This window comes from Sarcophilus harrisii, chromosome 1, assembly GCF_902635505.1.
Source record: "Sarcophilus harrisii chromosome 1, mSarHar1.11, whole genome shotgun sequence".
NCBI lineage: Eukaryota > Metazoa > Chordata > Mammalia > Dasyuromorphia > Dasyuridae > Sarcophilus > Sarcophilus harrisii.
In genome coordinates, this window is record NC_045426.1 from 570,800,878 (window position 1) to 570,819,081 (window position 18,204).

At 34.3% G+C, this 18,204-nt stretch overlaps 1 protein-coding gene across 2 annotated transcripts in view; it reads left to right on the forward strand.

The window, feature by feature from the left end:
- The first annotated feature begins 642 nt into the window (after nucleotides 1-642).
- LRRC69 (leucine rich repeat containing 69) overlaps nucleotides 643-18,204 on the forward strand; it is a 125,000-nt gene continuing 107,438 nt past the window's right edge. For both annotated transcript variants that reach the window (XM_031946968.1, XM_031946969.1), the window contains exon 1: nucleotides 643-897. In XM_031946968.1, the coding sequence (XP_031802828.1) occupies nucleotides 718-897 (180 nt within the window). In that variant the 5' untranslated portion in view covers nucleotides 643-717. The remainder of the gene's footprint in view (nucleotides 898-18,204) is intronic.

Consider the following 18,204-nt stretch of genomic DNA (forward strand, 5'->3'; position numbering starts at 1 on the left):
GATTTTGGAGAAAATTTCCAACAAGCAATAAAATTGAAGATTATTAGAGAAGTATTATAAAGGGGAGAAAATGGGTTGATGGATTAAGTGAAATTTTTAAAAATCTGTAAACTTTCTTTAATTTCCTTTCAATTGGAAATATCTATTAACCCTAGGCCTTCCCTGAAATATAGTTTGAGAAATTCATTCTTATTGTATTGTAATTCTTTTAAAATTATAATCTAATTATGTTATCTCTTTTAACTCAATCAGGAATATTCAATTAACCAACCAATAACCAGTTATTAAACACCAACTTTGTGTCAGGCATTGTGCTAAGTGCTGAGGATACAAAAAGAGGCAAAAAAAAAAAAAAAATCTAGTCCCTTTTCTCAAACACCTCAATCTCCAAGTGTGCTGGGATGGAATAACTAAAATGTACTTCTGCATCAATTGTTCCTCCCACCCCATTTTTAAACTTTAAAGCTTCAGTTAAAGATGTGTCTTTGAGGAGTTTCCATATCAGGGATCTCATTCTTTCTTCTTTCCTTCTTGCCCCTTCCATACTAGAGATTTGAAATTAACTGCTTCCTACCTTCAGAGTGTTGACAGTTTCAGTATACTATTATTTCCATGACAACACTACTTTTTTGATCCAGAACTTCTAAAGTCCATGTCATCTGAACTTTGATTTCTGGGTCCATTTCCATCCCTCTTTCTTTAGCATATTTTCAGGCCATGAGTGAGAGACTGTTACTCAGGGCTATGAAGGGTGAAAAAGCCACAACTGTTGTGCTTCGTGGGAAGAACCTTACGAAGGTGCCCACTTTGGTGAGGAAACTGTATCATCTCAAGACTTTGGACCTCATGTCCAATCAAATCTCCAAACTCTGCCCAGAATTAATCAGCTTGACTCAGGTGAGGTGTAGAATGTATTTCTAGTTTGCAGAATAGGGGAAGAAAGAGGAAGGACAATGTGAAGATTTGTCTATTACTTAGCTCCCTGAAGATTGGTATAGAGGGAGGTGGGGAGGTGTCTGTTTTCTCCCATTGGACGTGAATTCTGGTAGAGAATTAGGATCTTTCAGCTTTTTTTTTCTGTTTCTTGGCTGACATTTTGAAGCATGGGAGGAGTCTTAGAAAGCATTCATCTTTCCAGAGGCTAGCATCTGGAAAGGGGTCAGAAGTCCCAGATCTGCTTATCTCCCTTGGAGGTTCACATCTGGAAATATGTAGGAATATCCCAAGGATACCTCTTTCCCTGGGGAGTATCCTGGATGCCTTCCATCTGGAAGGAAAAGAAACTTTCCAGGAGGAAGGTTGGATTTTTTTCCCCTCAGCCTACTACAGACCAATCTTTGAAATGGAGTTTTAGTGGGGAGATTGAAGAAAGGAATATTCATTTTTTTGATGTTTTATTTAAAAGAAAGTTAACATTTAAAATAGAGAATATTCTTCATAAAGAGAATTGATTAATATGAATGGATCCCAGAAACTTATTGTAACTATTAGTAAGATGCTCCAACTGTTAAAAATCCTGAAGTTGGCACAAAGAGAACAAGGATATTTTTTATTCAATTCTAAATTTTTTTCAGTACAAGAAGGATCTATGATTCAATTCCAAATTCAATATAGTATATTGTTTTAATTTCATGGTAATTTAATTCTATAGTAATTCCTTAGTGATTTAATTTCATTATAATAAATATTTCTTGATAACCTTAGTTATCTAAAATTTTTCCTATTTGCATATACCTATTTTGACATTGGCTTGATTATTTCTTTAGGAATAAAGATTCTCCATAGTGGAATAAATTCTTTTGAAAAAAGAAACATCTTCATAAATTATGCAAAAAACAGTATTGGTATATATCCTTGTGGTCCAGCAGTGATGTTTTCTTCTAAGCTCTGCAAATGTTTAAATATCATCAAGCTATGAGAAATATTTTTTGGGTTCCAATATTTTGATCAATATGCCTTAATAAAAAAAAAAGAGGGCCTAAGCTATGTATCTAAGACTTGATCCCCTTCTTACCAAATTCTAGTCACTCAATGAATGCACATAAAAATAGCAAATAAACACATTTTCCCAAGTTTTCCAAGTAAAACAGAAATCAGAGAAAGTATATATGTAGCAATATAGTATCAGATAATATAAAGTGAAAGAATTCTTCATTTGGGAGTGATATAACTCAGTTCAACCAAGAGATTCTCAAGTCTCACCTAAAGGGCAATGGCTCCTCTAAATGTCAGCTTCTTCTCAGGGTCTTTCTTCCTCTATGAAACTGAAGAAAGTCTGAAATGGTATATCTTTTCTATTGAATCTGGAAGCCAGAGTAAAATTAGAATCTTTTTCCCTCAAGTTCTCATTAACTTTATCTCTCACTTAAGTAGAGAACATTGAGTTATCAATTTCCACCAATGAAGAAAGTAGCTACAGTAGTATTCTTGTCATAGATCAAAACTCTTTGTGGCAAAATTCATTAAGTCCTATACTGAGACAAACCTCAGACTTTCTTCAGTGGGCCTATGTAATGTTCTTCTCTAAAATATATTGTTCTCTGGGAGCAGGTTTCTTGGGGGGCTTCTGGGAGCAGTCTTCCTTTCAATTTCAGTAATCACCCCAAATGCAGCCAGGAGTTTAAGTCCAAATTCTTTATTGTCTCCTTCAAAGTCTTGTCTCCTTCCTGGGGCACAGTTAGTTTTCTTAGAGGCCTATCTCTCTCCTTGATTCCAAGAACTCCTCCTGAATGAGCTTCTAGTGGGCTTCTGTCTCTGGCCCCAGAGCTTCTTGCTTATATGCTGTACACTGAGTATATACACCAATCATCATATCACTAGGAAACCATTATTTGTTGTAGGATTAAATTAATGCTAAACTAGATTTAACCACTGTCTCCTCAATTCCACTCAAGGTACCTTGTTTCAAGTTCTGGCCCATAACATTTCCTTATAGGATCAGATCAATCATACTGAACCATGCTAAATTAGATAATTTTTGTCTCTATCAATTCCACTGACTTAGCACCTTGTAAGAATCCTAACAGGCCTAGACAGAGCACAGCTGGTGGGCCTATAGATCATAGTCACTCTGAAACAGAAACTTATATAAATATGACAAGTGACATTTTAGAATATCTAACATCTTTTGGAGATGGTCTTTTCAAACCTTGAGCACATTGACATCTGTCTTTAGTTGTTAAATATGCAACCACAGCTGACTTTATAAGTCAATAGTCCAGTACATGTCCCAGTGGAAAAATTCTGGATTCAGAGGACCTGGGTTCCTCTATCACTCCTTTGTGACCTTAGATAAGTCACTTTCTTTGAGCCTTAATTTCCTAATTTGTAAATTGAGGGGGTTGGGCTCAATCACACTTTGAGGTTCATTATAGTTCTAAATACAGAATTTTATTATACTACAATTCATGATATGCAGATAGAAGCAGAGAGACTACAGGGTACAAGGCTCTCTCATGTCAGGGCATTCAGTCATCTGAAGACCCTTTCCCTCAGTATTGGAACTCCCATACTAGAATAGCCATAAGGCCATTCTGATCCAATCTTGCCAACTATGCCAAGTATTGTGGGCCTGATTCAGGCTGGTCTAGTGGTTCAACCTCAGATTGAAATGTAAGACTTGCCTACTATATAAGAGAGGCTAAACTGAGACTTACTTAATAATATCTAAAGGATATTCAGGAAGGATACTGCATTGATTCCAGAGAGTCAGTACTGGTTCATTTGGGTATAGCTTCCTGTCACATCTAGGTTGATCCCTTGGTCAGCAGAATATGCTAAACCTGAGAAATATCTTAACTTTTTATGTACTGGACTTTTATACTTAAGTGACTGGGAAGCTATATCTGTGGTTCAGTAGTCATTTGTTCAAACCCTGTTCTCTGTCCCTGCCTTTGCCTTCTGCTACCTGATCCCTTATTCTAATCCCTCTTAACATGTCCACTCCTTTCCCCCAACCCTTCAATGTCTCATTCTATAATTATCCACTCCTCATACTGTGTTCTCTGGAATTCTTGCTCCTTAGGTCACAAACTTGCTTTGCCCTTAAGTCTTTTCCTTTTCTACTCTTATCTTCTGCTTATACAGAGACCTAGTTCCCTCCTCTAGCAAGTCTTGTCATCATTGGTCTTACTTTCACTCATATCCTAGACTTTTTGCTCATTGTGATTTAGAATTTGAAATAATCATTTCTCTCTATTTCTACTTTCAAGCTCTCTCCTACCAGCACTAATCATCAACTTCTCTTTGAAGTTTGTTTATTTAATCACTATCACTTAATCAAGATTCTGTTGATTTTTTTCCCTCAACAAGATCATTTTTTTCCCACACAAGAGTCCTGGGTCTGGAGTCAGTAAGGCCTCAGTTCAAATTTGGCCTATGGCACTTAATATTTTTGTGACTCTGGGCAAATCACTTTGCCTCAATTTCTTCATCTGTCAAATGGGGATTATAATAGCACCTACATGCTTATTTTGAAAATCAAATGAGATAATATCTGTAAAACATTTTGTATGTATTAAGCACTTAATACATGTTTCCTTTCATCTTTTCCTCCAGATGACATTCTTATCTAATCACAAGATTGGAAGAAATGGTTTAACTCTATGACAAAAGTCAGAATCCCAAATTACAAATCTATAGTTTTTAAATCCTCTTTTCCCTTTAAAGTAAAAATCAAGACAATTTTTTGTCCAACCTTGTGTGAAGGCTGGAGAACATATTTCCCCTCTCTGACCGGCAAAAACCTATTCCTTTTACTCCCTGAACCCTGTGACTCCCTCTTATACTTGTTTGTTTCTCATATTTAAACATTTCCCTTGGTTTCTGTTACTTTGGTACTTTTCCCATTTCCTGGTACTTTTTAAATTCCCCATGATTTCTCAGAGATTACTGATAGTACTCTTATGATCACTTTTCCCTCAGAATAAGTAGACAGGGATAACTGAACTCACATGAAATGGCTTTGTAGTTGTCCTGGAGTATCTGATTCTTTGCAACCCCAATTTGGGCAAAGATAGTGGAGGGGCTTGCCATTTGAAATGGCTAGGTGTATCTTTGACTCTTCTATCATGTTTGGACTCCAGTTCCCCCTTTTAAATCCAGAATGATGTCATTATTAGGCATGTATTCTTTTACATTCAGTTTTATATTCATACATTTTTAAGCCTCACCAGTGTCATCTTAGGCAAAAATGTTTCCTTTTTTCTCCCTTCTTCTTTGGGTTTATTCATGATTATCCATGTAGAATTTCATTTTTAGAGCTTTCAATTCCTTATGAAGCATATTCCTTTATAGACTTTCCTATAATTCTAAGACAGTAATATGCTGGAGTCAGTTCAGACCTAGCTTGTTGAATCTTCAACATGAACTTTTAGCAGAAATTGTCAAAAATTGCAAATCATGATTTAACTTGTTTAACTATCTAGACTTAAATAATGAGGAAAATGTTGATATTATTTAAGCTACATACACTAAAAATGTGGTGTGCATATTTTCTTTTTGGGAAAGCTGATTATTAAACATTACCAGAATAACACTATTCTAAATTTATCAGGGCTGTCTTCCACTTGTAGCATAGGAGTGTTATTTTGTGGCTTAAAGGGAATTAGTAAATCTAGTCTTTCTTTTCTTCACCCTTTTCCAAGGGAGACTTTAATTCCTGGAAGAAGAAGAAGAAGTAAGGAATTGGGGCTAGAGGCCAACCTTTTTTTCTCCATAGAGAGAAATACTACTGAATTAGAAAGGAATTATCTGTTCCTCTAAATTTTGCTTAGGAGTTGTGATTTTAGATTCAAACTAACTTCTGGTTGCTTTCTTATTAATGTGGGAAATAGAATCTCAAATTCTATATTTGACGTGTGACCCCTTTCTTACTAAATACTAGTTTCATAATGATGGTTGTCTATTGTCTTTCATGATTGAAGAAGACCAAAATCACATCACTATGTTGGGTTCAAGGGACAGTGTAGTGTGTCTGACAGGCTGATCAGACTATTATGAACTCAGGAGAAGAACTTTGGAATTGATTGTGAGGCATAAAAAGCCCTAGCATAGAACCATCCAGTACAGTATGACTGCATCAAAGAAAGTGCCATGTTCTATAAGCAAAGTAGAGTTGCAGTAGCTCAAAAGAAACTTGAGATACACGAATTTAGAAACATTTCCACTCGAAATATTCATAATAGACTATTTGTGCCCAACCGGTGGGGGAGTCTCCTGAGTTCATAATAGTATGATCAGCCTGTCAGACACACTACACTGTCCCTTGAACCCAACATAGTGATGTGATTTTGGTCTTCTTCAATCATGAAAGCTTCAGAAAGGGCCAAGAAATAGTCTACATGGTGATTGTTGTCCCCAAAATTCCAGGAGAAATTCCAGAAACAGAACATAAGTGTGTACACATTTGTCCATCTAATGAAGGCCTTTGATAGGGGCTTGTGGAAAATTATGGCAAAATTTGGTTGCCCTTGGCAAAATACTGGAAATTGTGGATATGTCCATTAATTAGGGAATGGCTGAATAAGTTGTGGTATATGAATATAATGGAAACATACTCTGCAATAAGAAATGATGAATAGGTAGATTTTAGAAAAACCTAGAAATACTTATGAGAACTGATGCAAAGTGAAATGAGCAGAACAAGGAAAACATTGTACACAGTATTAAAAACATTGTGTGATGATCAACTGTAATTGACTCAGCTCTCCTCAACAACACAAGGATGCCAGACAAGTACCAAGGATTCATGAATGCCATCCATAACCAGATAAAGTATCAATAGGCTCAGAATATAGGTCAAAGCGTTTAACTTTATTCTTTCTTGTGTTCCCTCCCTCCCTTTTTGTCTATTTTCTCTTTCACAACTGGGATTAATTTGGAAATGTGCTTTGCATGATAGCACATTATAAACTGTATTAAATTGCCTACTGTCATTGAACGAGGAGGGGAGAGGGGAGAGGGAAGGGAGAAAAATTTGGAACTAAAAATCTTGTAAAAATGAAGGCTAAAAATCGTCTTGACATATAACTGGGGAAAAATAATAAAATGCTATTTTTTAAATGTGGTTGCCCAGAACACATCAGTTTTGTACATCAGTTTCATGATGATGTACTTGCCCAGGTTCTAGATAATGGACAATGTTCTCACACTTTCCCAGTTACCCATAGAGTTGAAGCAGATCTGTGAGCTTGTCCTGATGCTTCTTAGGATGATATTTTTTGCATTATTGTTAAATACCTCTGACAGGAACAAAAATAACATCAAGGTCATCTACCATATTAACAATAAATTATTTAATTTGAAAAGGCTACAAGCTAAGACTTCCAAACAATCAGCTTGTACTGCAGAGAGAGTGCAACTCTGATGAGCTAGCCACATAGTTCAAAAGCCCAAAGCACATTTATCTAAAAGACTCACACAAGGTAAATGTTTACAAGCAGGTCAGAAGAAGAGACACAAGGACACTCAGGAGACTCCCCCACCGGTTGGGCACAAATAGTCTATATGAATATTTCGAGTGGAAATGTTTCTAAATTCATGTATCTCAAGTTTCTCTGAGCTACTGCAACTCTACTTTGCTTATAGAACATGGCACTTTCTTTGATGTAGTCATGCTATACTAGATGGTTTTATGCTAGTGCTTTTCATGCCTCACAATCAATTCCAAAGTTCTTCAGAGTTTTTTCAACTCTAGGATTTTCCATATCATCCACATTATATCATCTGCAAAGAGTGATAATTTCAGTTCCTCATTACCTACTCTAATTCTTTCTATTTCTTTTTCTTTTCTTATCATTAGAGCCAACATTTCTAGTACAATACTGAATAATAGTTGGTGATAATGGGTATCCTTGTTTCACCTGAGTAGAATTTATTAGAAAAAAAAAAAAAGGTAGGGCTAGTAATCATTGATTTCAAAGTTAAACTTTAAAAAAGATTCAGCCAAGAGAGAAATCTGAATTATATGTTAACCATATTAATATTGTTTCAGATGTATGTGTATTTGTCTGTAGAGAAGTGTGTGTGTATATATGTATATGTGTTCATGTGTGTGTCTGCGTGTGTACATATACATGTATGCATAAATATATCCCTGCTTAATTGTAGCTTGCTTAGAGGATGAAGGTGGAGAAAGGGGGGAAAATAAAGTAAAAAGTACACAGCAAAGAACAAAAGAAAACCAACAAGGAAACAAAGAAAAGATGGTCAGTTATGAATACAGTGTATTTAATTATATATGCTTTCTTGAAATGGAAATTTATTGTTACATATTTTGAATACTCCCTGATATTCTGTTGGGCACATGACAATATTTTTGTGTGTGTATTTTTTTCTTTTTCTGACTTTTTCCATTTTTTTTATTTTGAATTTCAGTTTTAAAATAAAGAAATATATAAAATTTTTCTTTCACCTTATCTGGATTCATTATGGTGGAAGCATAGGGACTGATGATGATGTCATGGTACTTTCTTACAAGTGGCAATTACTCTGTTGATCACTCCTTTTGGTAGGTAAACAAGCTTGGTAACTAGATTAGTCTTTATTGCAAAACCCACATCAGCTTCACAGTGCTCCCCATCATTTTGGCCACTCCAGAAAAACATGTATCCAATTTTTTCACTTAGCGCTGCTATTTGGATATAGTACCTGCAGATCTCTTGCAATAAGAAAGATTTGTCTTTCAGGTCTATAGGATTTCATGTTGTTTGTAAGTGTGCACATATTTCATGTACCAAATGGTGAGTGGAATCATTTTTGCAAAAAAAAAATTACTTTTTTTTTTGCTTTAATCTCAAGGTGGAATTTCCATCTGTCACAATAAACAAATTTGGGTGAAGCATACACTATTTAGGGCACCTTTTTAGTTCCTTATGTAAGAAGGTGAGCAATGTGGTCCTTGAAAAGGGCTGCTCTGGCACATAGGGGGCTGCCAAATTCCACTGATGCTTTAATCTAATTAGAAGATGATTCTATGCTCTTTGTCATCTTTGTGTGGCATTGTGACCACAGCTCCCAGTGTACCTGTACCTGATGTTTTGTTCCTTGTCTGTCACCACAGGACTTTGAGGTAGGTAAAAGTGGTAATATGGTATGGGTGATGTCTTTTGACTCACACATAAATTGGATTTAAGTGAGGCAGACTTGCAAAAAATCATTGGTCTCACTCCTCCAGAGTTATTAGAGTTCAGTGGCAAAACAAAAGTCAAGATGACTGGTGATGGTTCAGGAAGCAATGGATGACCTTGGTGTTTTCTATGTCTAACCAAGTTCTAAGTGCTCCACATTGTCAACTTCAGCTGCCTTCATGACTGTTGGAACAAACAGCCCTCATCTGTCCATTCCGCTGGGGGAAGACTTCAGATGTTTGTTGTAGACACCCCTCTATTTCACCAAAAGATTTGAGATGCCTCAAAGATCCTTATGGTTATTGATTTGTTATGGTTTAGCTCATCTACCAAATCAATTTACCATAGTATGATTACTGCTCATACTATGGCTTCTTGGAACCACAGACAAGAGAGCTAGGTAAACCAGGTGAATATCAAAGGTGGAAAATAATCCTAAAAAAGGTTTGGTGACCCTCATATAAGAAGTCCTAGTCTTCCTTGAACACCTTAGACTCTACCAGTTCTGCAATGAATTCATATAGTGAATAGCAAAAAAAAAAATTAAAAATCCAGTTATTCAATTAGCAAAACAGAAATCAGAGAAAGTATATTTAGAATATATTTTTTCCTATTGGAAATGGTATACTCCGCTCAACTAAGAGGGCTCTAAATTTTACCTAACAGTAACTTACCCAATGTAGCAAATTGGACATAATGGAACCTCAAGCTCCTCTCATACCAGCTTCTTTTCAGAACTTCTTTTACTTCAGCAACCTAAAGTGTAATTGACATCTCTCTCTCTGGAAGCTGGAAACCAGAAGAGCTGGAAGCAATTCAAACCAAGTAAAAGTCCAAAGTACTCAAAGAAACTTGAAGCATGTCCCAAACCTTGAAGAAACCAAAATTCTCTTCTATTTTCACCACCTCTGCTCTGTCCTTTATGCAAGTACAGAATATCAATAAATAATAAATATAAAGACACAGTCCTATATCAGTGGAGATTCCTTTCAAGTCAAACAAAGATACCTCCATACTATAAGTAGAAGACAGCCTCATACATTTAGAACAGTTAGGCTGGCAAATGTTTAATAATCAGCTCTCTGAAAACCAAATGTACATACTACACACAAGTTTAATCACTTTGGGGGATATCTTCAAAAGCATCTCTTTCTCTGGTTTGCCATGCCTTTGCCCAGTTTACATTAGGAACTTTAAAAGACAGCTCATTATTTTGCAAGACATTTGGATGTTTTCTCTTTCCTTGAAAACACTCACTTTGTGTCTCTAGTCAACCTGTATCCCAAAGAGATTATAAAAAAGAAAAGAGAAAAGATCCACATGTGCAAAAAATGTAGCAGCCCTTTTTGCAGTGGATGCTGGAACTGGAAATTGAGTGGATCCCTGTCAATTGGGGAAAGGCTGAATAAGCTATGTTATATGAATGTAATGAAATATTATTGTTCTATAAGAAATGATGAGCAGGCTGATTTTAGAAAAGTCTGAAAGACATGAACTGATATTGAGTGAAGTGAGAAGAAAGAGAATATTGTACACAGTAACAACGAGATGATGTTATGATCAACTGTGATGAACTTGACTTTTCAACAATGAGGTGATTCGAGGTAATTCCAATAGACCCATGATGGAAAATGCTATCTACATCCAGAGAGAAAGCAATGGAGACTTAAGTGTGGATCAAAGCATAGTATTTTTGCTGTTTATTTTTATTTTTCCTTGTGTTTGGTTTTTTTAATCTGATTTTTCTTGTGCAACATGACAAATATAGAATTGTTTAGATGGCCCGCACATGTTTAACTTTAATAGATTGTTTGTTGTTATGGTCAGGAGGAAGGAGAGAGAAGAGGGAGAAAATCTGAAACACAAGGTTTTGCAAAACTGAATGTTGAAAACTATCTTTGCATGTATTTGGAAAAATAAAATACTATTAAGAAATTTAATAAAAATTCTCCAACTTGTACCAAACTACAATCTTAAAGTGTTTATGACTAAAAAAAAAAATAGAATAGAGTAAGAAAGAAAACCCTCACTTTGGTACCAATAGAGAGAACCAATTTATATGATGTGAAATCAAATAAACATACATTTTTAAAGTACATACTATGTGCCAGCTATGCCAAGTGCTGGGAATACAAATACAGGTAAAAAGAAATCCAGTTGTTTATATTCTAATGAGGGAAGATGACAACAACAACATAAAAAGCAGCTGAAAAACCAAACCAGGGCATGGGGAAAGGTGAAAGTCTAAAGAGTTGGGAAGGAGCTGGGAGAAAAATGGAAATGTGGCTTACCTAGGAACTTTCCTTTAAATGGAGGTTTTAGGAGGAACCAAGTCAGGGATGGCTTTAACCACTATCTCTCTGAAACTTTAATTTGTCTTATTAACATCTAAGACTTCAGTCTAGTTCAAGAGTCCACAAGTAATGAAAGTCCTCTGGCTAAATTTAGTTTTAGTTTCTGTTTTGTTTTGTGTTGTTTGTTTGCTTTTTTTGTAAGGCTCTTGAATTAAATTTTTTTTTAATTTTAAAATAAAGTTTTATTGTATTTTAAATGTAAGAGCCATTCATATTTCAGTGCTGTTGTTTGATTACCCTTGATCCTGACAGTTAATAAAATGACCAAGCTTTTATTTGTAGTGTTTCTTATTTTGGTGGTATAAATACTCACACTGAAAATTTAACATGGCTAGCCAAGTTCAAGCTGGCTCCAGGTCATTCTTGAATGAATTAAATAGTAAAAGGTGTCAGAGGTAGAATAAATTTTTTCCTAACCATGAAAATTTATTCTAAGCAATCCAATATAAGTAGTATGTTGTAGAAAGTCCAGAAAGTCAATAGAACCCAGAGATATATTAGTGGTGACAATTTTTAAAATTTTAATTATTTATGCAAAACATTTCCATAAAAGTCATGTTGTGACAGAAAACATAGATTTCCCCCCCAAAAAAACCTCAAAAAAAATACAGTGAGAAAGACACAGACAGTGAGAGAGAGAGAGAGAGAAAGGAGAGGGAAAGGAAAAGGGAAAGGAAGAGGGAGAGGGAGGAGGAAAGAGAAAAGGGAGAGGGAGAGAGAGAGGGAGAGGAAGAGAAAGAGAGAGAGGCAGAGCTTCAATTTGTATTCAGACACAATCAGTTCCTTCTCTGCTTATGGATAGGATTTTTCATCCTAAATCCTTCAGAGTAGTTGTGGATCATTGCACTGCTGAGAATAGCAAAGTCATTCAGAGCTGATTATCCTAGAACATTGCTATTATTTTGTACACAGCATATTTCATTTTGCTTGAGCTTATGGAGAACTTTCTGAGAGCATCTGCTCATCATTTCCCATAGAACAATAATATTCCATCATAATCAAATTCTGCAATTCAGCCATTCCCCAATTGATGGGCATCTCCTCAATTTTCATTTTTTCCCTTGAGAAGAGAGCTGCTATACATATTTTCGTACATATGGGTCCTTTTTTTTTTTTTAAATCTATTTTGGAATTCATGCCTAGCATGAATTGTTTGTTCATATTGTTTGTTCAAAGAATATGCAAATTTCATAGTCCTTTTGGCATGGTTCATATTTTTTGATCATTTGTCAACTGGGGAATGGTATCCATTTCACATTCTATAATATACTCTAGTTCTTTTTTGGCCACAAATTCCTTCTTTTTCCCGAGATTTAAGAGATAGACTATCCTTTGTTCTTCTAGTTTGCATATAGTATCACTCTTTATGTCTAAATCATGAATCCATTTCAACCTTATCTTGTTTAGAATGTTAGGTGTGTATCAATGCCAAATTTCTGCCATACTAATTTCCAGTTTTCCCCACAATTTTTGTCAGATAGTGAGCTCTTATCCCACAAGCTGAGGTCTTTGAGTTTATCAAACACAAGATTATGTCATTGAATGTTGTATCTTGTGAACTTAACCTATTCCAGTAATCAATGACTCTATTTCTTAGTCAGTACCAATGCTTTTGATGACTGTTGCTTTATGATATAGTTTTACATCTGGTATAGTTAGGCCACCTTCATTTGCACTTTTTTCATTAATTCTCTTGAAATTCTTGAGCTTTTGTTTTTCCAGATGAACTTTGTTATTATTTTTTCTAGCTCTGTAAAATAATTTCTTGGGAATTTGATTGGTGTGGCACAGAATAAGTAGATTAATTTAGGTAGAATTGTCTTTATTATATTAGCTCAGCCTGCCCATGAATGCTTGATATTCTTCCAATTGATTAGATCTGACTTAATTTGTGTGGAAAATATTTTGTAATTATGTTCATATAGTTCCTGACTTTGGACTGGTTGACTTCTAAATATCTTATAGTATGTACAGTTATTTTAAATGGAATTTCACTTTGTATTTCTTATTGCTATATTTTGTTGATAACATATAGAAATGCTGATGATTTATGTGGATTTATTTTGTATCCTGTATTTACTAAAGTTGTGCATTGTTTCTAGAAGTTTTTAGCTGATTCTTTAGGATTGTCTGTGAAAATATACCATCATATCTTCTGCAAAGCGTAATACTTTGATTTTCTCATTACCTCTTCTTAATTCCTTTAAATGTTTTTCTCTTATTGCTAAAGATAAGATTTCTAAAACAATATTGAATCGTAATGGAGATAATGGGCAATCTTGTTTTACCCCGATATCACTGGGAATGGTTGTAATTTATCTCTATTACATATGATGCTTTTTAATGGTTTTAAATAGATGCTACTAATCATTGTAAGGAAAGAGTATTTATTCCTATGTTCTCTAGTGTTTTTTAATAGGAGTGAGTGTTGAATTTTTGTCAAATACTTTTTTTTTTTTTTTGCATCTATTGAAACAAGTGATTTCTGTTAGTTTGGTTATTGATATAGTCAATTATACTAATAGTTTTCCTAATATTGAACCAGTCCTGAATTTCTGATATAAATCCTACTTGGTCATAGTATATTATCCTGGGGATAACTTGCTGTAATCTCTTTGCCAATATTTTATTTAAGATTTTTGAATCAATATTCATTAGGGAAATTAGTCTGTAATTTTCTTTCTCTGTTTTGACCCTACTTGGTTTAGATATCAACACCATATTTGTGTCATAAAAGGAATTTGGTAGGATGGCTTCTTTCCCTATTTTTCTAAATAGTTTGCATAGTATTGGATTTCATTGTTCTTTAAATGTTTGGTAGAATTCACTTCTGGCCTAGAGATTTTTTCTTAGAGATCTTTTTCAATTTATTTATTTTTTTAATGGGACTATTTAAGCAATTTATTTCCTTTGTTAATCTGGGCAATTTATATTTTTTGTAAGTATTTATTCCTTTCACTTAGATTATAATATTTATTGGTATCCAGGCAGGCAAAATAGCTCCTAATTATTGCTCTAATTTCTTCTTCATTGGTGGAAAGTTCACTCTTTTCATTTTTGATACTGGTAATTTGATTTTCTTTTTTCTAATCAAATTAATTATAGATTTATCTATTTTGTTGTTTTTTCATAAAACAAACTCTTAGTTTTTTGTTTATTAACTCAAGTTTTCTTATTTTCAGTTTTATTAATCTCTCATTTTATTTTCAGAATTTCTAATTGGAGGTAGTTGCAAGCTCAATCCATTGATCTTCTCTTTCTCTATTTTATGTAAGTAAGCATCTAGAGATAGAAAATTTCCCCTAAAAACAGCTTTGGCTGCATTCCATTAGTTTTGGTATGTTGTCTAATTATTGTCATTCTCTTGAATGAAATTATTGATTGTGTCTATGATTTGTTGTTTTACCCACTCATTCTTTAGGATTAGATTATTTAGTTTCCAATTATTTTGGAAACTTTGTTACATATAATTTTTATTGTATCACGATCTGAAAAAAGATACATTTACTATTTCTGCCTTTTTGCATTTGATTATGAGGTGTTTACACACTAATACATGGTCAATTTTTGTGTAGGTTCCATGTACTGCTGAGAAAAAAAAGTATATTCCTTTCTGCCCCCATTTAATTTTCTCCAAGTCTATTATACCTTTTTAAACATTCTCTTATAACATTCTCTTTTACTTCTTTGTTATTTATTTGGTTTGATTTATCTAGTTCTGGTAGAACAAGATTGAGCTCCGCCACTAGTGTAGTATTGCTGTCTATTTTTTGCAGCTCTCTTAACTTCTCCTCTAGGAATTTGGATGCTATATCACTTGGTACATATAATTTTAATATGGATATTACTTCATTATCTATGATATCCTTTAGCAGAGTGTAATTTCCTCCTTTATCTCTTTAAATTAGATCTATTTTTGCTTGATCTGAGATCAGAATCACTATCCCTGCTTTTTTTATTTCAGCTGAAGCATAATAGCGTCTACAGCCTTTTACCTTTACTCTATATGTATCACTCTGCTTTAAATGTATTTCTTGTAAACAACTTATTGCCAGATTCTGGCTTTTAATCCAGTCTGCTATCTACTTGGGCATTATAGAAGAATTTATCCCATTCACATTCACAGTTAAAATGATTAATTCTGTATTACCTGCCAATTTATTTTTCCCAAGTTAAACTTTTCTCTTTCTTTTCCCTCCTTCCCAGTGCATTGCTTCTGATCACCACTTCCCTCAAACAGCCCTCCCCTTTTACAGCCCCTCCCCCTTTCTTAATCCTTTCCCCTTCTAATTCTGTTTTTCCCTCCTACTTCTCTATATGGTGAGACAAGTTTCTCTGTGAAGCTAAATATGTCTGATCTTTTCTCTTTGAGCCAAATCTAATGAGATCAAGGCGCACTCAATGCTCATTCCCCTCTCTTCTTTCCTTCAATTGTAATAGGTGTTTTTTGCCTCTTCCTGTGATGTAATTTACTCTATTTTACCTCCACTTTCCTTTTCTTCCAGTACAATCCCTTTTCCACTCCTAGTTTCTTTTATATATATATTTTTATATAATATACATATTATATATATTTGACTTTTTTTATAAAGTCAAATTATACCTACATCTTCTAAGTATACCCCTAACAAAAATACAATTCTTGAGAATTAACATCATCTTCCCATAGAGAGATATAAACTTTTTAGCCTTAAATTTTTTTTTCTTTCCTTTTTACCTTTTAAAATGCTTCTCTTGAGTTCTGTACTTGAAGATCAAATTTTCTGTTCAGCTCTAGTCTTTTCATTAAAAATAAATGAAATTCACCTATTTCACTGAATGTCCATCTTTTTCCCTAAAAAATAATGCTTAGTTTTCCTGGATAGCCTGATTCTTGGTTGAAGTCCAAGGCTCCAGAATATTCCAGGCTTTCAATCTTTTAAAGTGGAAGCTGCTAGGTCCTCAGTAATCTTGATTGTAGCTTCTTGATATTTGAATTGTTTCTTTCTGGATGCTTGCACTATTTTCTCCTTTATCTGATCATTCTGAAATTTAGCTATGATATTTCCTGGAGTTTTCATTTTCAAGTCTGTTTCAGGAGGTGATCTGTGGGTTTTTTTATTTTTTTAGTATAGCTTTTTATTTACAAAACATATGCATGGGTAATTTTTCAACATTAACCCTTGCAAACCCTTCTGTTCCAACTTTTTCCCTCCTTCCTCCCACCCCCTCCACTAAATAGGAGGTAGTTCAATACATATTAAATATGTTAAAATATATGTTAAATATAATATATGTATACATCTTTATACAGTTATCTTGCTGCATGAGAAAGATTAGATCTAGAAAGAAGGTTAAAAAAAACCTGAGAAGGAAACAAAAATGCAAGCAAACAATAACAGAAAGAGTGGAAATGCTATATTGTGGGCCACACTCATTTCCCATAGTTCTCTCTCTGCGTGTAGCTGATTCTCTTCATTACTGAACAATTGAAACTGGTTTGGGTCATCTCATTGTTAAAGAGAGCCACGTCCATCAGAACTGATCATCATAAAGTATTGTTGTTATCTACTGGTCATCCTGCCATCTGGGGGAGGGAGTGGGAGGAAGGAGGGGAAAAATTGGAACAAGAGGTTTGGCAATTGTCAATGTTGTAAAGTTACCCATACATATAACCTGTAAATAAAAGGCTATTAAAATTAAAAAAAAAAAAAAAAAGTATTGTTGTTGAAGTGTATAATGATGTCCTGGTTCTGCTCATTTCACTTAGCATCAGTTCATATAAGTCTCTCCAGGTCTCTCTGAAATCATCCTGCTGGTCATTTCTTACAGAACAATAATATTCCATAACATTTATGTACCACACTTTATTTAGCCATTCTCCACTTGATGGGCATCCATTCAATTTCCAGTTTCTAGCCACTACAAAAAGGGCTGCCACAAACATTTTTGCATATGTGGGTCCTTTTCCCTTCTTTGAGATCTCTGGGATATAAGCCCAGTAGTAACACTGCTGGGTCAAAGGATATGAACAGTTTGTTTTCTTTTTGAGCATAGTTCCAAATTGCTCTCCAGAATAGTTGGATCCGTTCACAATTCCACCAACAATATATCAGTGTCCTAGTTTTCCCACATCCCCTCCAACATTCGTCATTATCTTTTCTTGTTATCTTAGCCAATCTGAGAGGTATATAGTGGTATCTCAGAGTTGTCTTAATTTGCATTTCTCTGATCAATAATGATTTAGAGCACTATTTTAGATGGCTAGAAATAGTTTCAATTTCTTCATCTGAAATTGTTCATATCCTTTGACCATTTATCAATGGGAGAATGGCTTGATTTCTTATAAATTTGAGTCAATTCTCTATATATTTTGAAAATGAGGCCTTTATCAGAACTTTTGATTATAAAAATGTTTTCCCAGTTTATTGCTTCCCTTCTAATCTTGTCTGCATTAATTTTGTTTGTACAAAAACCTTTTAACTTAATATAATCAAAATTTTCTATTTTGTGATCAGTGATGATATCTAGTTCTTCTTTGGATCTGTGGATTCTTTCAATGACTATTTTACGCTTTAGTTCTAGGACATTAGGCCCATTTTCCTTGATAATTGCTTGAAAAATGTTGACTAGACTCTTCTTTTCATCATGATTTCCTGGTAGTTCAATAATTCTTAGATTGTCTCTCCTGGATCTGTTTTCCAGGTCAACTGTTTTTATTTTCTTTCTTTCTTTCTTTTTTT